The sequence below is a fragment of the Dermacentor silvarum genome, chromosome 4, assembly GCF_013339745.2.
Source record: "Dermacentor silvarum isolate Dsil-2018 chromosome 4, BIME_Dsil_1.4, whole genome shotgun sequence".
In the NCBI taxonomy this organism is placed as follows: Eukaryota; Metazoa; Arthropoda; class Arachnida; order Ixodida; family Ixodidae; genus Dermacentor; species Dermacentor silvarum.
In genome coordinates, this window is record NC_051157.2 from 77,148,492 (window position 1) to 77,170,128 (window position 21,637).

The following is a 21,637-nucleotide window of genomic DNA, read 5'->3' on the forward strand; positions in this document are numbered from 1 at the left end:
GCATTTCGCCACAGATTTTGAGGATGTATTCCTCGAAACTGTAGTGCTGAGCACATAATTTCTGCTAAATGAATATTACTTCAGTGCCGCCCGATTGCAATGCCCCAGTAAGGGCATGCGCTCTAAAGTGATTAGTTAGAAGGTTACCTTCTGAATATTTTTTTAATCAGCTAACCCCACTGTGCAATTTGTTTTGCAAGTGGCGTGTACATCTTCAACCGCCGCGGTAGACTATAGCGGTTATGGCGTTCTGCTACTGAGCTCGAAGTCCTGGGTTCGATTCCCAGCTGTGGCGCCGTACGCTCGTGTACTTGCTTATTTAGCGGCACGTTAAAGAATCTGAGGTGGTCAAAATTATTTTGGAGTCCTCCGCAAGGCGTCACTCACAGTGCCAGAGTTGCTTTGCCTGCAACGTTAAACACTGTGAATTGTGCCAATTGTGTCCACCTCTTCAAGTAATCCAGCTGACGTGGCAGAATAGAGCGATATCAAACCACAGCAGATGTTTAATTATTCTGTTTCCATTAATTTAGATAACCCGTTATGTATGGAAAATCTGACGAGAGAGATGTCACGAAGATGCAGCGATGCTGTCGCCACCTTCCCGCAGAAAAAAAGAAAAAAAATTCAAAACGCCGATTAGCGGAAGATCAGAAGCGAAGTTTCACTGGATAGTCATCTGCTCGTTATTAATGCCTTATGCTTCGTCACGCCCCCATTGTTCAAACATCCGCGTCCCCGTCCGGTGACGTAAACCTAATCAACGATCTAGCGAAATCTGCCAGGTCTCGCGGCTGCGCCAGTCGCAGGCGAGACCGGTCTCGGCGCTAAAACCGGCGGCCGAGTGGCAGACTTATAAAACGGCAAGAATAGAATAGCCACATTTACGTATGATGGAACGGATAAAGTATACAGCGCGTTCAACGCCCGCCCAGCCGCGACAATCGTATCGCATCGCCTCTAGGTCACCACGCTCGTCTACCCCCCCCCCCCCCCCCCCCTTTCTCCTTTCAATTCTTTTGATTTTGTTTCGGTAGCAGATTATCCTAAATGGGCGACGGACGAGCCGCACTGTCGACTCTTACCTCCTCGAGAGGGAAAAGCTTTGCACGGTGGCCCTGCGATGCGAGATAGGATGCAGAGGCTGCTGCCGCGCGCTCTTGCTCGTGACGCACGCTTTCGGCTTCGTCCTCGGCCTTTCGCTTTCCGCGCTTTCCATATCGCCCGTCCACGTCTTTTTTTTTTTTTCCGCATGCCCGCTTTTCAAAGCCTGAGTCGCTGGAAGACGGCAGCCCTCGTCGTATGCGTGCGTACTCCCGTACAAGTGCGTACAGCGGGCGTTTACCAGCGAAGACTTCAATTGCTACAGAGGCAAGGAGGTTATTTTTTCGGCAACGTATTATTCGCGCCCGCGTACATCGTGAATCGAGCGATAATCGCTTATTAAATATTTCAATACCCGAACTAACTACCCAATTACAAAATTACTTACTTGAGTTAGCGGACAATCCTCAATCACGGAATAAGTCGCGGTCAGATGCGTGTCGATACTTAGTAGGTATCTCGGGTTTGGCACAAGCGTTGACATATCTGTTAATGCACGTAATGCACAAGTGTTACTGTTAATTACGCTAAGCCGCCCCCCCCCCTCCTCCTCCTTCCAAAAAGAGGAGAAAGAAATCGAAAGCTTTTCTAGCTTGCTTACTGATGAACGAAAAGAAAAAGAAAACTTTAAAAACACCATTGCGTATCGTGACCGATTTTGCTGTCGAATATTTCGATACAGGTGCCATGGTCTCCGCATGACTATGTGAACACACTTCGCATATTTGCAGGCTTCTATACTCCGCACTTCTAGCATGCTCTCCGAAGTATTCAATTAGAAAAGTCAATTAGCGATTTTTAAAATGAATAAGTTAGGCAGTGATCATCACGCCGTTTCAGATGTCGGTGGCTCGAATAATGTACGTGTCACCGAAAATAACTTCAATATGAGAACAGAGAGAAGAGAGAAATGAAGGGCGTGCAGGTCAACCTCACCGGCGTCCGGTTTGCTATCCTGTGATAGGGAAGAGGGTTAAGGGATGGAAAGAAAGAAAGGAAAGAGAACACCCAGAGTGCCTCTTCATCAGGAGGGGTACACGGAAACTACAAGTAGTTAACAATTTATTCACCAAATTCTGGGGATTTTACGTGCCAAAACCGCGATCTGATTATGAGGCGCGTAGTAGTCGGGAACTCCGAATTAATGTGGACAGCTTAAGGTTCTTAACGTTCACCCAAATCTTAGCACACGAGTGTTTTTGCCCTTCGCCCCACATCGAAATGCGGCATCGGCATCGAAATGCGGTATCGAACCCGCCACCTAGAGCTCAGCAGCGCGACGCCATCGCCACTAAGCTACCGCGGCGGGTACCGCAGTTGGCCAATGAGGTCTGTAGAATTAGGTTCGTAGATCTGAATTGGCTGCAGACAGATGTAGCTTGGCGAGACTTGCCGGCAATCGCTCCGCCGGAGCGCCACCTTTGGTCAGAGTTGGGCATCGTCATTTGAAAGCGCAGCGCGAGACAGTTGAACAGGGCAACGCGCACTGCGTAGCCCAGAACGCGAGGTAACGGCTTCCGAGCTATCTGGCTCAATAGGTCGCGTCGGCCCGTGCCCACATTATTCACCCAAAGCACTGAAACAAATCGGCTAACTTCCCGTGAGCGAAGTACACATCACTTAAGAAATTCAAGAGCAGCCGAGACATCCCCCTCCTGAATGTTCAGTGTTCTCCGCTACCTCTTCATGTGTATGCTTCACTATATGCTGTTTTAGGGGATTAGCCCTTGAAGAAAAATAGTGTAATAAGTGTTCGGGTGTGTGTGGACGTGCGTGTGTAACGTTCAAATTCAATGCATTGACGAACATCGTTTAAATAAGCACGCTCTGTTAGCATACCTTAATCAGTACAGCCCATGGCGTCTGCAAATCGCACCCCTCCTAGTATGATTCGGAATTCTGCTCACAGTTATTTGACAAAACGCGCGCGAGGCCCATTAGCCATGCGTAAGCGAAATAGAGGAAGTTTGACGATTACCTATGAATACCCACTTAATAATATTACCTGAATCAACGTGCGCACAGGTAATCAACATTGCGGGAACTTTCTCACGTATGTTATTTTTCTTTCATGGTAGGAAAAAAAAAAGGAAGCCCGCAACGCGACGTTGACATTTGCCGAGTTTACCTCGTTCCTCTCGTGGCGTCACGGTGGCAGCTTTCACGCGCGTAGTTCAGCCCAAGTCCAAGTAACTTATAAATGAGTATCACTGCTGCCAGACCCCGTGACATAGTAGGCATGCCTATGCGCCAGACTGCCACGCCAGAGGGCGATGCCTCTTCAACCAATGTCACTTCGAGCACATTTATATGAGGAAACGCCGCCAGCGTTAGCTGCATGCTGAACGTTCCCTAATCTCGGCGAGCGAGGTTCGCAAACTTCGACTGAAGGCAGCCAAGTCGAGTACTTGGAACGTACACATCGTGGCGTCAAAAAAAAAAAAAAAAAGTAAGAAAAAGAAAAAACAGAACCAGAGAAAGAGAGAGTCGGCGGAGGTTACGAGTATGTTTACGGCATAAACGAAAATGTGAATGTGATGCGCTACTGAATCGGCGTAAGCCGATGTCTATTTTTGAAGCAGTGGTCCACGGGTGCATAGTTTGTCCAACATAGGAGGAGGAGATAAGAGAGAAAGGAAAGGGTGGCAGGCCTAACAGGCGCGCGTCCGGTTTGCTATCCTACGAAGGGAGAAGGGGGTTAAAGAGGAAAAAGAAAGGGGGAAGCATCAGCAGTGCGAACACGGGGAGTTCTTCATCACGCCTACAGTCTGTCACAGAGGCGGGTCGATTTCATAGGCTGTAGTAATTTTCTCGTAGCTTTGTAAGCCTGCGACTCATAAGGCCATGGTCCTAGAATCATTGCCTCGTAAAATGATTGGACACTCGAGGCATCGAATATGCACTCTGAGGCTGCAAATTGTGCCGTAGGTTGGGATAGGATGATCTTTATAGCGATCACGGTTGTTGCAGGAGTTGAGGTGCACCATCGTATTCCTAGGCACACGCCCAATGCCTGTCCTTGCAAACTCTCGAGGGTGCAAATATTAATTTTGTATTAATTTGCCAAAACAGGCAAGGAGCAACGCAAAAAGCCCAGAAACAGAGCTCTGCACAGCTGCAGCATGGACCGTACCGATGCAACCCACTTTTTCTCTACACAGGAACTTCAGTATGTGAATAATCGATGTTAGCCTCTTCATGCGGTAGACGCAGTGGGGGCTCCACGAAAGGTGCCTGTCAATGATCACACCTAAGAAGCGATGAGTCTTCTGGTATGAAACAGCCTGGTCGCTTAAGAAATACGGGTAAACGTTATTAACGGGCATTTGTAGCAGGGTACACTATAGTGCTTTGTCTACGGAGATATGAAGTGTTAGGGTGGCTTACCACGGAATCCTTACGCGCACTTAAAGACGAGTCAACGCAGAAAACCAAAGAACAATATCTTCAGCTTATATTGATAAATGAAGTCTTGTTCCATAGGACCGTCACAGAGCCGTATCTTAATCTTTCAGCATCTGATGAAAGCTCGAGGGATAACATTGGCGGTATACTTTCGAATTACTCAGCCTATCTGTGTACAGATGCGGTTTCTACAACCATCCAGACCAAGTACGGAACATGAAGCAATATTTATATTGAACGAGATTCGCGTGTTTTACATGACATGATGCTTAGCACCCATGTTTACGATAAGCTAAGTACTGTTAGTAATCGATCTCAGACTGAGAGTCAAAGCGTGCGAGTCGTAATAAGACTGCCAGCAACCTTAATTAAAGTGCACAATTATAGAGTAATAGCATTTTCCATCAGCATAAATTATAGACAGAAGACGATTTATTACTTTCGAACATAGTTCCATGCGCGTTTAACGTGTCCGCCAAGGCCTAACTAGTGTGCTGATGCCACTGAAAAAAAAAAAAAAGAAATAAACAAAAGAAAGAGAAAAACATTTCTTCCGACGTCACAGTGGTGCCGTTGCCAATACGTTGGACAGTTTCATAAATATAAGTAACACTGTGTAACAAATCTGCTCAAAATTAGCTATTTTTTTTGTGGTTCATGGTGCGTAACGGCGCTCACTATTCTGAAGGCGAAGACGTGATCAAAACGTTCGCATGCAGCACTCATGTAAGAAACCTATAGAATAAGACACGAAGAAGACATCCAATGAGACACTCTTCTGCTGTGTGCCTGTGTCACTGTTATTTTGATTACACTTTTCTTTCCTAAGCATCGCCGTGCACTGCGTTTTTGTTTTGTGTTCACACAATAGAAGAGCGTCTCTCTTCTTGGGTTCATCTGCGCATGCTGCCTGGTGAGTGCGGATGACTTCGCCTGGGTGACCCACGAGCCGTTCGCCACGGAGAACCTGGTGTCCATCGCGCCGTCAGGGCCGCAGCAAGTGACAGCGGTGGCGCCCTGGCCACAGCAGTGGCACTCCTCTCCGATGCAGCAGCAACAGCATCAACAGCAGCAGCAAAACTTCAATCCAGGGAGGATGCTGTTCCATTCTTCCGGTCCGTGGAATAACCACGGTGGAGGTGGAGGCGGCGGAGGCGGCGGCGGAGGCGGAGCGAACGACATCGCCACGGTTCATCTCCAAGGTCCGGGGCCCGGTTCATGGCAAGGAGGTAACGCTCCTTGGCAAACCAACAGTGTCGCATTCCCTTGGCAAATGCAGCAGCACCAACAGCAGTCTCAAAACCACCATCAAAACAACCATCAAAATCACGGTGGCCCACCCGGAGATATCTCACTCCCGTGGTCCACCCAGCAACAGGGCCATATTGCGACTTTCACTTCCCTGCCAAGCGGTCCCGTTCAGCACCCGCCCAACCCGTGGCAGAACATGGCTCCCATGGGCGGTGCTCCCTGGCAGTACCAGCAGAACCAGAACAACCACAACAACCACAACAGCAACACCAACAACAATAACAACAACCATCCTCATCCACCGCATCAACAGCAGCAACATCATCAGCAGCAGCAGTCTAATCAGCAACATCATCCTCAACAACCACAGCAGCCGCCGCCTCCTGAACCATCGCTGCCGAGGACCCAAGTGAAGCTCATCTACGTGCCCATACCCATCGTGAGGTCCGTGACGCAACAGGCCGTGTCGTCGCAGCAGGGACAGTGGCAGCAGCAAGGTGGCGGCGGAAGTGGTGGCGGTGGAGGGGCTTCCGTACAGGTCATCTGGCCTCAACAACAGCAGCAGGGTGGCTCCCAGAGCACGTGGCAGCCAGGCGTCAAGACAAGGACTTTCTCGGTGCCGGCCAAGACGATGGGCAGCGCAGGCGCTGTTATACCGATCGTCATCTCACTGCAGACCACGAGTTCGCGGGGTCCACCCCCGGCCAAGTCCGAATTTTCACCTCGGGTTGCCACATCCCGTGCGGACACGCCCAGAAGTGCATGGTGGTGATGAACGGGTTTGTTTGCAGGGTGTCACAAGTTTGGTCGATAGCCACCGACAGGCTCGAAATCGAAGGTGCATTCATAAGTGACGATCGGCCGCTGATATAGGTGCAAGAAGCCCTTACCACTGACAAAGTGGTACTCTTAAATAAGGCTTGTATGTACCTGTTTATTGTATTTCATCGCGAACCACTATGAGCGAATTGTGCGTGTCTATCTTTTATTGATGCTTCACTTTGTAGATGTACTTGCGGAACTTGGAGCGACATATGGTGGGCACAATTCGAGTGTGAAGGCCAGACATTCACTGACATCATCAGAAAAATAAGCTTCGCCTTTAAGAGTAGAACGCGATAGCGTTATCGGGACCCGTTCGCATCGCATCGTTCGCATACAGCAAGTAGGCTTCATTCACTGCAACCCTGAACGTGGGAAAGCCAGCTTACAAAGACCAAGCTTACACCGATCCCCTTGAAGCCGGCTTCACTTTTAAACTGAAATGCATTGCTGGAAAGGCGTTTTTCCAGGGGCAATATAAGTGGTCTTATATTAAAATGTGAAGGCCCTATAGCACCTTTTTTTATTATTTTATTAATTGTTTTCTATTGCACCGACGCGCGCAGGTATGGTAGAAATGCTGGAAAATGGGTTTGTGTTTGAGTTTCCTCGTAGCAGAATTAAATTTTCTCGTACATTCAAATTACAATCCGACGCCGATTGGTAAACAATCCGACGGCGAATCCGACGCCGAATGGTAAAGCCGTACTTTACCATTTTTCTGACGGATTTCACTGTGAGAAATTCAATTTTTGTTCACCAAAACTTTGCACCACGTGCAGGGCCTGCGCGGTCGATGTGGTTGGATGATTTTCTCCGCCACCCGCGATCACACGCCGGTTGCCGACGCCGGATTTTCTGCGACACGGGGCCCTAAACGCTATCGCGTTAAAAAAGCGAAGTTGTACATATTGCCCACGGTATATACGTTTGCTCAGCCAGCGCGCCTTTTCAAAAACGCTCTAGGTGTAAAGAGACGAATTGTACCCGCTAGCCTTGTACCCTATCCCTACCTCCCATGTTCATTACGGTGGACTCCATGCAGAAGACTGAGATTATTGGGCACCACGGCACTACGCGACCAGAGTATGTGCATGAACAATGATTCCGCACGATGTAGAGAGTTTCCGCCTTTCCCTCCCCCAACCTTCCAGCCATTTTGAAGCCAGTGCATTTTCTTAATGTGCCAATTGAGACCAATACCCAAGTGTACCTCCCGCCATGTCAGTGCATATGGGATGAAAGGGCTGTCGTTATGCCTGTTGAATTCGTGATAATGCAAAAAACAAAAATGATGTTCACAAGCGCCAACTAACATGAGCAGTCAGTACTAGTCAATGATGAATTTCTAAAATACCACTTCCTTGTTATATAGAAAAAAAAAAAAACGTAGTGCGCTGCCCGCGAATTTATTTACGTTCATTATATCTGCAAGAGGGGGTTCAGTTTCTGGTTGACCATCGAATCGACCTGGGCCACGCAGAGAAGACAAATATTCCTCGTGATACCACGCTGGTATCCGAAAATGTCACCAAAGGACTGCCATGTTCACAGTTGGGTCAAATGCACGTCTTTGTGGCATCTCAGCTTTCGCCTTCGACAGCTTCTTTGTGGCCAAGTACGGGAGGACGACACCACAGAATAAGTTTAAAAACAGCACCTCGTTTGTACTGTCCTTGCATTCTAAGAACGAAGGAAGTCCTGCGAGCTTTTTTTTTTTTTTTTTTTTTTTTTGAGGGGGGGGGGGGGGGGGGAGTGTAGAGCGAAAAAAAAAAAAGGAGGACTGAAAAGCAGGGATGTTAACAAGGACTGAGTAGGACTGTATCCGGTCGGCTACACTGCCCTGAGGGGAAGGGGAAAGAGGAGGAAACTATTTGGAGAAGGAGAGAAAGTCAAGAGTTAATGTACATTGGAGTCACCGACGTAATGGAATTCTTTGCACTGCGTCACAGACGGTCGAGAATAACACTGCGGTCACGTGCTTCAGACGGTCCGTGTCTCACTTTAATGCCAGTAATCACAACGTCGGTGGCACTTCATTGCGTACAACTTATATCATTGTTGAAAGGAACGAGGCGACGCCACTTAGGGCCTTGAGAGAAGCTTGCACGCAGCTTGATACATTATGCTTCGCACATGAAACGAATCATTCTTGAAACTTTCTGCTTGGAATGCAAGGTATTCACTTTTTTTTTGCACTTCTTTCGGGTATGCGCATGGTTTACAGAGATATTTTATGAAGAAGGAAGCCTATTTATATGTGACTTTTTTTTTCATTCAAGCACCGTTTTTCGTTCATTCTGTTGAGGACGCTTTCGTGAGCTAAGTTTAATTTGACTCCTACCGAATAAGCCTGCAGAGAAACACAGCAACAGATACCCCCTTGCTATACTATGCAGGATTCAGTATTGCGTGCGCACGCCTATGTATTGAAGCTCGTTTCTGCGTGTTTCAGGAGCCACACAATAAATCGTGGATGTTAATGCGTGCACTCGGAACCAAGAATAAGAACAATATGATTTCGAGGTCAGACAGTGTTCTAGTGTGACCTCGAGAACTTAAGAGCTGTCTTTGTGTGCCTGCGTGAGCTTAACAGTGCAGCGGTACCGCATAAGCGCACTCGGCGACAGTTGCCAATTGGCTGCAGTTGGCCCACAGGACAGCGTCATTCTCTTTTTTGGTGGGTGAAGTCCCCAGTAAGTGAACAACATTTTTAAGCCATTAGCGTGTGTTGAAAGCTCTAGCTCGATTGCGAGGCTGATGTAATGAACTTGGCGCGGCGAAACTCAGTACTAGAACGAGAAGCACAGTACATTTCATTACGTGAATCCTTAGAGCAAGTTCAGTGGGGGGATACAAGTGTGCCCTTCAAGGCCATGTCCAGTCACACATGGAGTGGTTGCAAAACATTTGACGAAGGCTCTACAACGCAGCATCGTAGTTTCTTTATCTCCCTGGATATCGCAAATTATCGCCATAAATAAATGCGCGTGGTAGAACTGTCGGCAAGTATTTGCAGTGCTGGCTATGTCTGAAGCCTATAACTTCACGTTCTTCCTTTTCCCTTTTCTTTCGATCATTCATTGAAGCCCGAATACGACATGCCCAGCACGTCGTAGGCGTTGCACTATATATATATATATATATATATATATATATATATATATATAATCCAAGATGGCGAAATAAGCAAGCCACGGCATTTTATTTGCGCTTCTGTCGTTGCCAGCACACCAAATTGAAAATTTTAAGGCTTGTTTTGAATTGAGAACGTCGCCTAACGTTACGCGACGCGAAGTTATTCTGGGGTGCGATCGCGCAAACAGCTCGCTTTTCCGTTCCTTCGCTTGCCTTCTCGTGATCGGTCAGAATTGTGATTGCGTCAGCGGCCGTCAGAGATAGCGGGGCAGTAGCGCAGCTTTCCCACTTTGTGACGTAGCAGTGAAACCGAACGTGCGGAAAGCGAGCTGTTTGCGTGATCGCACCCCTGGGTGTGACAGGGATAAGGTGAAATAACCTCCTCGATAAAATTCCGCTTATAGCTGCACTGAAATAGAAAGTCACTGGTCCTGTAAAGTACACATATGTCAACTTCCTCCCCCTATTTGCCCACGAAAAGCAAAACGACGACCTCCTCTCTTCCAACCACATAGAAGCTCATCGACTTGCAACACCTGGCTATGTAAATAAGCGCTTACGCAAAAATTGTAATAAAGCACTTCATCTTGTATCACAACCGCCAACAAAACTACTCAACAGTTGTATTACTTGGTCATCAGCATGAAGACTGTTGGTTAAAGTGTCAAGGTAAGTGCAGTAACGGAATGTAAATAAGAATAGTTGCTGGTTAGCCAACGCGTGATTTTCCCTCAAATTTCTCTGAAGCAAACTACTTTTAAGGGTTATAGTTAGTACATTCTATTAAAAAAATGGCGTTTATTCGCTGTACGGTTATTTTATTTGCTGTACGGTTATTATTCTACCAAATGAGATACTTTCACGGGGAAGAAAGTAAAAAAAAATAACTGGCTACTAAATGTACCAACCACGCAAAAGTACCAACAAAAGTACCAACCACTAGATGTTTACCACTTCGGAAATACTGCGACCAGTTTTATGTGCCGTCAAGTATACTTAATTAAATGGTACAGTCGATGCGGATCAGTTGTAAAGGTGAGTGCTTCTTAAGCATACTGACATGACTTCAACCACCACTGACAATCTCGAGCAACCTCCGGCAAATCTTTCAGCACGGAATCGCAACCATTAGTGAACGATATTTTATACGCATTGGGTCATCCGTCATTTCTATTGTCACATCGGTGCCTCCAAGTCAATGCCAAAAAAATAAAATAATTGAGGATGCTTGAGATCAAGATGGAGATATTTTTTTTCAACCACCACTGGGCGGACGCCATGATTTAAAGCTAACAGGCAGTTCACTTTTGCTGGAACTTTTATTGTTGCACTAGTCTGCGTCACTGAATAAACTCGGAAACGTTTTTAAGAAGCAGTTTTTTTCTCTTTGACCACTTAGCTTGGCAAAAGTCATGATTGATGAAGTGTTCCAATAATTAAATTTTATTAAAAGCCAAGCATTGGAAAAGTGTCACATTTACCGCCTGCTGCAGAATTCGTCTAACTGTGAGTGATGGCGTGTCACATGGCCCAGGTGTTCAAGGTGGGGCAACCATTACACTTACTAAACAGTGCCAGCACTTTCTACCACTCGTTCATTAAATGTCAGCTGATTTGATGCCGAGGAATTGTCAACTGAGACATTGTGATACACAAATTTTACTATGAATCTCAAAAAAAAATTTGAGGAGGTAATACACTGAAAGACAACCCTGACTGTGCACAGAACTGGCAAAATAACCAACAACGATTTTTTCTCTCGTTGGTTTATTGCATAGTTGCAGTGGTACCTTTGTTAGTATGGTTTGGCGCTGGCTAGTGCTAGCCACGGACCTAGGTCGTATGCAGCACCCAGCAAAGGCGGCCGTGCTAAAATAAAAATCTCGAGCAACCTCCGGCAGATCTTTCAGCACGGAATCGCAGCCATTAGTGAACGCTATTTTATACGCATTGGCTCATCCGTCATTTCTATTGTCACATCGGTGCCTCCAAGTCAGTGTCAAAAAATAAAATAATTGAGGATCAAGCTTGAGATCAAGATGGAGAGTTTTTTTTTTTTTTTTCAGCGCAGTACTGACTTGACAAATGTAGCGCTAAGGGTATCTGAAGATATTCGAGGGTCGCTTCTGCCCGTGTACGTGCAAGAATTTCTGAGGGCAGGCGAGGATTATTGGGGAAGGGGGCTTTCAAGATTATAAATGTAACTTTAATAATTAAACTTTGGCTTCACCAATATCCGTAAAAGGCGCATAATCGCCACTTCGGTGTATATTTCTTAGTATCATTTTACTGCAGAAGTGTAGACAGAACAGCCATGTAATCGACGAAGACTGCAGATTATTTTGTTGATAGCTGCCACGGCGCTGTCGCGTATTTTCGCTTTCCCCATGCGCTGAACGGCCAATATCCTGATTTGTCGCCTCTCTGCTTTGCACGAAAGTGATGTAAAGTGGTAAAACTGAACCTTGTGATGCAGTATACTCCTTGTTCGTGGCAATTGACGGTGTAACAGTAGCGTCTATACGATGACGTTGCGTTGCAGGGCGCGGCGCAGAAGCGCTCGCATTTCGCTTTCTGCACGAGCCTCGTGAATGAGGCGATCAACTATTCTAGGACGGTCTTGTAGCACCTCTGACCAAGGAGAAAAGTTGTTAGATAATCTTCTAAGTGCTACAGACGCAATAAACACGCAATACGCGCCAGGAACAAGTGAAATTGGTACTTCGCATTCGATAGCTATACGCAGCCAACTGAGGCAGGGAGTCAGGCGCCGCGCATATAATAAAGAACCAACTCCGCGTACGACTCGATTCAATGCCTTACGCCTTGAAGGGGGCGCCACGCTTCTTTCAAAGCTCCAGCGCAGGACGCCTATACACATAATTATGATGCTAACTGAATGATCGAAGCATCAGAGTTCCCTCTTGAAATTTTTTCTGAGAAGCTTTATGGGTGTCAGATATTCATGATATACCGCTGGTTGTCCAGTTACGTGGTTCGATGTCAGAACTCTTGTATATTAGCGTCCCGGGTCACGTGACCCCAACGGGATCATTGTTTATCGGATAACGCAGACAACAGCGATATTGGAGCACACGGAACAAACCTACCATAGTCATTGGTACTGCGAGGAATATGAAACAATATTAACTGAGACATTGTGATACACAAATTTTAGCCTGAATTTCAAAAAAAAAAAAAATTGAAGGGATAAGGCACTGAAAGACAACCCTGACTGTGCACAGCACTAGCAAAACAACCGACAACGTTTTCCTTTGCTTGGTTTATTGCGCAGTTGCAACGGTACCTTTGTTATAATTGTTTGGCGCTGGCTAGTGCTAGCAACGGCTACCTAAATCATAGGTAGGTTCAAGTTGGTGCTCATGCGCGCCAACCTGAACTTGTTGGGCCAGTGTCGTTTTAAAGTCAGAAGCAGATACGCGATTAATATTTCACTGCAAGTCTAAATTGCTCGGGATCAGTGCTTGGTAGAAAATTCTAGGGACAACGGTATATAAGGGGGAGGGGGGGGGCACATATTGATTTCTACTTACTATTCCAGTTAGACATACCGGTGCTCGCCGTGGCAGAGAGTCTTTGACTCGTCTGCTTAGATCAGATATGAGATACACGGGCAGCTTTCTTTGAACGGGTATATCAGCAGTACATAGTTCTAAGTGCGGCCATTTAGGCGCTTGTGAGCTGACCTTCTTCATCGGGAACGAAGAACTGCCTTGAGATCAACGCCATGTCGTCTTGATTACCGTCCTCGAAGGAAAATACACTTCGGTCTTGGAGGTCTATTCAGAAGCGCAGAGGAAGGCCCTGACAATTTTCATACCCACTGTTAAATGATAATCACTGACAATAACTATCATTTGACAGTAACAGTGGATATGCTCCATTTTTATATCCACTGTCATTTATAGTCACTGACAGTAACTTTGCTATGTCCACTTTCTCGCTATATTGTAGTGCTTAATATTTTAATATTTCAATTCTTCGTGGTGCGTGGTGTTGTACTCTTTCAGTCGCCGTGGCATGTCATAGCTTACACTTCAATTAAAGCGCTCGTTACTTCTTTGATGTTGTCTTTTAACACCTGTGGTCAGGGCAACTTTAAGCGCTTCTTTCTGAAGCTATTCTTAACGACCGCTTACAGCGAATCCTTCGTTGCTGTAGGGTGTGTTCGTTAACATTAAATTTGCCTGGGGGGGGGGGGGGGGGGCGCATAAATGAGCTCAACAAAGTATAGAATCAGTCCTTGATCCTCGAGAGCAACGCGCATGGCATTTGTTGACTTTAATCGCAAAATAAAGTGTGCTTCTAAGGTGCCGACTGAATGATCAGCACCGGTTTGTCATATACTCTCTGCATATTCGCTGTATAGCGTAATGAATATGCTGTGATGCGGCGCGTAAATGTTGCCGCCTCATACTAATCGTAAAGCTTCACTCCATGAATTTCAGGCTTAGCTTCTGGCTCCACAGTAGTCGAGACTAACTAGAACATTCTAAACCTCGTGCGAATTTTTTGGAGCCCGCGAATGCTGGAGGTTACAGTGAACCGACGCTCTGCAGCTCCATGCAATCCCCGGGGGAAATAACAAATTTGCCTGAGGTTTCTATAGAGCAGCATCTCAAACTGCGGATCATGAGCCTCTTTCTTGGTGTTATCGAGGGTCAAACTATCACTATAACCAATGATGTCAATGCCTCTTACCAGCCTTTGACGTCCAGCTATGAACTATCCCCTTCCCTCTTTGCGCTATTTCGTTTATCGGTCCGAGACGGCGCAATTTTGCTTGGGAAGAAGCCAAACAGCTGCTATCGCACTTAATGTCCAGGATTCAATGATTAAACTACATCCTTCTCATTAAAATAGATGATTAAACCAATCCTTGTTAAAACTATTAAGAAACATTTTTGGTAGCTCTCTCTGTTGTGGTTAATCTTGTAAATAAATTAAAATGCAAATGTAACACGCAATTTAAAAAGAAGTACATTTTAAGAACGCTTATAAAAGGGGGGTGGGGGTGTCAGGGTAGGTTTGGTAATACGAAAAGGGGTCACGTACTGGAAAAGTTTGAGAAACAATGGTCTAGATAAAGTGGGGGAAAATGTGGCATGGGTGAAGAAAAGTTAACCGTGCCCAGGTGGCAACACAATCGCTCTGTAGAGCCTTGCTGCTGGAATGTCCGGGGCGCAAGGTAGGTCACATTCAAAATTGATACAGACCTGAAGATAGCCTCTACAGTTTCCTTGCGAATATAACATCCCCCCCCGGTAACTTCCGGGTTCAGCTGAAAACCATCAAATCGACAGCCACCGCCTGCTACTGCTACACAAAAAACAACAAAACAGACAAGGACGGGCGCTAAAATCAACTGCTTGTTAATTCACAGGCCTCCTCCCTATATATGTACTATTTGGTGCGCATGCGCCATAGAGCTTCGTACGATGATTGCTAGAGGGAACTGTGGCGCTATGTGTCTACGTGTGCTGCAAGCAGGTGGTTCAGCCTGCATGTGAATGATGGTCAGTACATGGATTTGCCTTAACTTCGTCCTTTTGACTTCAAACGGCTTCGTGACGTGGCAAAGTGATCATTTTCATGAAAGTGCTGCATTATAAATAAATAAATGAACATTATTAATATCGTCCGACGGCAGGATTCGAATACAAGACCTCTAGCACAGAAGTCCGATATTGAAACCATTACGCGACGGACACATGGACAAGATGAAACACTGCTATTAGCAGCGATTATGCATCTTCGCAGAGCCTTACCGCATTCTGCATTAAAGGAAAGTATATACTGCTTTGAAACTCAGGCCTGTGGAGACAGATAAACCATAATAAACGAAGTCACAAGAACGTTTGGATCCACAAGGACGTAGACCAGACAATGCATCATTCCCATGGTGGGTGAACGATTGCAGCGCCAGGGTTCCCTCTAGTGATTATTGTAGGCAACTCTATGGTCGCATCAGAGGGAGAGGAAACCGTGACGTAAAGTTCGCGGTTTCATCAAAAAGAATGCCTCTATCTGTATCATCCAAGCTTCCATAAGTCTGCACTCTTCTGGGTGCGATTTTATGCAATCCGCTCTCTGACATGGGCGACGTTTATATGTCCCGGTTTATTCTTTCTGTGATGCGATGATGGGATGGTGCGCATGCGCGCAAAATAGTACACACTGACCCTTTTCGTGGCGATCCCGTGGGCGCTGCCATGTTTGATCACGTGGTGACGCGTCCATTGCTTGCCTCAACTGCCTCCGTTGCCTCCTTGTTTACAATGGAAGTGTATGACGCCGGCGCGGCTTAGAAAACTTCCGTTTTCGGAGATATCGTAGACGGTGACTAGGTGGACGACACGAAGCTTTAATCACAGCTTCAGAGAATATGCAAAAGCACTTTCGGAGCTGATTAGGCTATGTCCAAACGGCGCAAGCAGCGTATATGGTGCTTGTTCTAAAAGCGGGGCTAAATATGTATTCCAAGCTATCCAAGCTTTCCCATTATGAATTCAGTCAGGATTAGTGTGTTTTGATCTTTGTTCTCTATTCGGCAAAGATTTTGAAGCAGTGGCTTGTCAGTTTCTGACTCGGTGAAGTTCCTCGGTGCGGCCACCATCTGATTCATCATCATCATCATCATCATCATCATCATCAGCCTATATTTTATGTCAACTGCAGGACGAAGGCCTCTCCCTGCGATCTCCAATTACCCCTGTCTTGCGCTAGCGTATTCCAACTTGCGCCTGCAAATTTCCTAACTTCATCATCCCATCTGGTTTTCTGCTGACCTCGACTGCGCTTCCCTTCTCTTGGTATCCATTCTGTAACCCTAATGGTCCACTGGTTATCCATCCTACGCATTACATGGCCTGCCCAGCTCCATTTCTTGCGCTTAATGTCAACTAGAATATCGGCTATCCCCGTTTGTTCTCTGATCCACATCGCTCTCTTCCTGTCTCTTAACGTTAGTCCTAAGATTTTTCGTTCCATCGCTCTTTGTGCGGTCCTTAACTTGTTCTCGAGCTTCTTTGTTAACCTCCAAGTTTGTGCCCCATATGTTAGCACCGGTAGAATGCAATGATTGTACACTTTTCTTTTCAACGACAGTGGTAATTAAGCTCCCAGTCAGGATTTGGTAATGCCTGCCGTATGCACTCCAACCCAATTTTATTCTTCTGTAAATTTCTTTCTCGTGATCAGGGTCCCCTGTGAGTAATTGACCTAGATAAACGTACTCCTTTACAGACTCTAGAGGCTGACTGGCGATCCTGAATTCTTGTTCCCTTGCCAGGCTATTGAACATTATCTTTGTCTTCTGCATATTCATCGTCAACCCAATTCTTACACTTTCTCGATCAGGTCCTCAATCATTTGTTGTAATTCGTCTCCATTGTTGCTGAATAGGACAATGTCATCTGCAAACCGAAGGTTGCTGAGATATTCGCCGTTGATCCTCACTCCTAAGCCTTCCCAGTCTAAGAACTTGAATACTTCTTCTAAGCATGCAGTGAATAGCATTGGAGAGATTGTGTCTCCTTGCCTGACCCCTTCCTTGATAGGTAACTTTCTACTTTTCTTGTGGAGAACCAAGGTAGCTGTGGAATCCTTGTAGATGTTTGCTAAGATATTCACGTATGCCTCCTGTACTCCTTGATTACACAATGCCTCTATGACTAAAAATGCGACTAAGAAATGCCTCTAAGAAATGCGAGAAATAAGTAAAGAGGACAAGGCTTTTTTCAACAATGGCCCCGCATTTGCAGCGTCAGTGTATTGCCTGAATTTAGCAGATGGTAATCGACTTGAGACCTTTTTCTCCTCCTGCATGCTTAATTATTGCGTCACGCGATGACACAAAAAAGGCATCGTTGTACTTTTTTTCGTGTAACTGCTTTGCGCAAGGCATCAGTAAATCACAGTGAGTACATACAACGGCGGTGATGAGTCATCACTGCCATAATCATCCTTTTCATCATGGTGGTGATTATCATCATCATCTCCACCATCATGGTGATCGTATTTTAATATCCGCTGCAGGGGACAAAAGCTTCCCCGAGACATCTCTAAACGAGGTAACACTCTAAACGGCGAACAGGACACTTCCAGAGTATCAATCTTTATTTGCGCAAGATTAAGACTACAAGAAGCTTGCCAAAAATCTCAGAGTGCTTTATTTATGCAGCGTTCATTCACTGCGAAAGATGGTGGAAAAACATGGGGCATGTAATTCCTTAGCGAAGTGCATGATCCCAACACATCCACATACATTTTTATTCAAGGGCTGTGCTATTGTGTACCTGAGATGTAAATGTACAAAAAAATACATATAATGCCGAAGTGATCCACTGGATGGCAGAGGTCACGTGGCACGCAACATGCTTTTCAGTTTGCTCTTGCAGCTAACTTTATGGACGGAGTGTTAGTCCGTATTTGTCGCGATGCCCCGTACACGTACAGGTAGAAAACACAGTTCCCTCATTTGAAATTTCTGAATAATGTGCTTACAGTTAAGAATGTGCATTATTTATGAAGCCTCGGAAAGAACTTAGTAAAAGATGGCCCAGACCTAAAAAGATGTCTCACTATGTGAAGTTAACTTAAAAAATGGTGCTCGTCTTCACTATTACGTTAGTTGGAGAGCGCAGCGGCGATCATTTAGTACTCTTGTATGGGTGGCCAGATCTCCTTTTAAGAAAAAAGGAAAACAAAGTGTTAGAAAGGAAATGCGCAACAAAGTTTTTTTTTTAATTTTGTATGTAGATACAAGGGCAGATGGGCTGCAAAAAATTTAACTATCCCTAAACATTTCTAGATTCGTTGATTCAATTTGATCGCACAAATTTCTGCGCGCTTTGTGGCAGCTGCTGCTTTGTTCGATACATTCCCTTCAGTCACGAATCATGATGTACTGTCGGTGAGAGTCCGCGTATATTTAAAGATAATTAAATCTCGATTAGTGTAAGGTTAGTCGCGTCGCCTTTATTATTTCTTTTTTTTTCGTAAGAAGAGCTGAATTATTGGCACAAAGCACATGGTAAATCAATGATTCGTTGCAGACATTCTGCTAAAGGGAAAAAAATTGGGAGATGCTTAATCTTCGCCTTTAAGAGTAGAACGCTATAGCATTAAAGGGTCCCTAACTGCTTCTCACGCTTCCCAGCAACTGCAGCTTTGCAACCGTAATCTTTGCCGGGAAACGCCTGCGGCGAACGCTATACACGAAGGCGAGCTTTCTGGTTCTTTTTTTTCTTTCCTCTGCACGGCCGGCGCCGCCGCGGATGCACGGAGGCGAGTGCCATCTGGTAGTGCTGCAACGAACCGAGCGTGCGCCGCTCCAGAAACCTGCCGCGCGCCGCGCGCTGCGCTTTGATTGGTAGACAGTTTTCGCTCACGGTCAACGCCGGCGACGCCGTGCTTTCTGCTTAACGGTAAAAAAGGATCCCTTTAGGCCAGCTTTGATCGAGAGCAACACGACGAATTTCCCGTGAATCATGCATAGTGCCTACAGAGAAGTTGACGCATGTAGGAGCCTTTTGTGCACTGAACTGAAATGGATCCATATTAGGTAAGTAGAGGGTTCAAATTACACGCAGCCTAATGTCTGTTTTTTGTTTTCTTTCTATTGCCGCCACAGCGCGAAACCTTAAAAAAAACAAAAGAAAAACAAGTCGCTTGAACTAATCACGGAGAACGGAACTAATCACGGAGTAAGCACGATGTCATGCAGCCAGTATTCGCTAGCTAACTCTCCGTGAAACCGTCCCCATCACTTTTGTTCTCTCCGGTGGCTCCAAAACAAGGAGTTATTTTAACACGAAAGTGTTTTATTCCGGGGTCCACCAAGACTTCACTGACGTATTTCCGTCACGGAAATACGTCATAGAACATAATACAAAGAAAGAAACCAGAAGAAAAAGTTCCACAAACATGCAAAATTTGGGAATCGAACCCACGACCTCTCGGTCCGCGACGATAGATCGCCGAGCGTTTAACCCATTGCGCCACAAACGCATTCGCAGAGAGCTACACAGACGCGCCTTATATATCTAACACTCCTCCGTGTACCCGCGCTCTTGCTCGGGGCGGTGCCGCCGCCTATGAGCAGAAAAGAGAAGTACTGCATTATGACACTAAAGCCCGGGATACATGGAGCGAACTTTCTCGACGAACTTCACGCGTCAAGTAACGACGCGGCGACACGACGCAGGATGTTTGCTGTGTTGCAATACATGCGGCGAACGCCGCCGCGCGTTGGCCGCCGTGTTGGCGGCGGTCCCGGCCGCCCGCTTCGAACTGAATTTGGCGTTGTCCTTGTAGAATTCACTTAGTTGGAAGCAAATGACTGCGTAAACGGCTTTCGCTTAGTCTCAGGCCGCTTCGACGACAGAGTATTATGGATAACCTTGAGTAGTTTTCGAGATCGCTTCTCGTTTCGAACGCGTCTAAGCCTAGCGAAAGAAATATCCGATGCCAACGCCATCTATCGGGGAAGTCGGGAGATAGGCATGACGACAGCATGTGGCCTCTGAGATCAGAAGATTTCTGTTGAAGGTTGTTGTAGAGAGCTTGCACTGCTTGTCTGTTTCCTCGCAGATCAGCGGATATGGGATGTACAAATACAACGCGATTCCTGAGAGATCATACTAGGAACTACTCAATCGGTGCAGAGACATGCAGACACGGCAACACCAACGCGATTGCAGACGACGCGAAAAGGCGCGCGCGCGCGAAACACCAGCATGCATTGCGACCGGAACTAGTGCCTCCTGATTGGCTGTCGTCCACCGCTGCGCGCTAGACGCTTCCGGCGGCGGCGTTCGCCCGACGAAAATGTTTGGACAGGCAGATCGGCTGCGGACGGCAAATTTCTTGACGCCGGCCGTCGGACGTTCGCCGCCCGACGAAGTTCTTCGCTCGGACGCCGGTTATTCGCTCCATGTATTCCGGCCTTAACGCGCACCGACAGTGAACGCTTCGGTGGTCTCAGTACTACGACGCCTCGATGCCAGCATTCGAAGGGACGCTGGCATCAAGAAGCACTACCAACGCCACCTAGGTGGCGTTCACCGTACTCAGCACAGCGGAGCGTGGCCTCCGCAATTAGCTCTGAAAATGTTTCTGAAGTTGATCGCGGAGGCTGCAATTACGACGCGCTGTACGCGCTGATTTGACTCGGTGACGATTCAGTTACGTGCTTTGTCTTGCGCGTTGTATTAGTGTGTCAGTTACGTGCTTCGTCTTTCGCGTTGTGCTAGCGTGTGCAGCGTAGTGCAGCTTCCATATGCACGACGGTTGCTCATGGTCATCGACGTTGGTAGTCGTGATGGAGGAGACGTGCCACCAGGCGTCAGCGTGGGTGCATCAACGCCTAAGGGCGCTTTAGCCACAAAACACCAATAGACATTATATATCAATGTGCAATAAACATTACACTACTTCTGTGAAGACACGTTTCACTTTCGTGTTCTATACCGATTCCTATATAAGAGGGATCAACCACATTTTTTTTTAACACGAAAGTGTTTTATGCCGGGGTCCACCAAGACTTCACTGACGTATTTCCGTCACGGAAATACGTCACACGAACATACACGAACATAATACAAAGAAAGAAACCAGAAGAAAAAGTTCCACAAACATGCAAAATTTGGAAATCGAACCCACGACCTCTCGGTCCGCGACGATAGATCGCCGAGCGTTTAACCCATTGCGCCACAAACGCATTTGCAGAGAGCTACACAGACGCGCCTTATATATCTAAAACTCCTCCGTGTACCCGCGCTCTTGCTCGGGGCGGTGCCGCCGCCTACGAGCAGAAAAGAGAAGTACTGCATTATGACACTAACGCGCACCGACAGTGAACGCTTCGGTGGTCTCAGCACTACGAGGCCTCGAT

The 21,637-nt window shown here is 46.5% G+C and overlaps 1 protein-coding gene across 1 annotated transcript; it reads left to right on the plus strand.

The window, feature by feature from the left end:
• Nucleotides 1–4,996: 4,996 nt before the first annotated feature.
• Nucleotides 4,997–7,859, plus strand: LOC119448174 (la-related protein Larp4B). Its single transcript, XM_037711621.2, has one exon. It carries the CDS (start codon nt 5,555–5,557, stop codon nt 6,530–6,532), a length of 978 nt encoding a protein of 325 aa, XP_037567549.1. The 5' UTR covers nt 4,997–5,554; the 3' UTR covers nt 6,533–7,859.
• The last annotated feature ends 13,778 nt before the right edge of the window (nt 7,860–21,637 follow it).

Coding starts and splice junctions, on each gene's coding strand:
- LOC119448174 (XM_037711621.2), top strand. CDS start 5,555: ATGCAGCAGCAACAGCATCAACAGCAGCAGCAAAACTTCAATCCAGGG.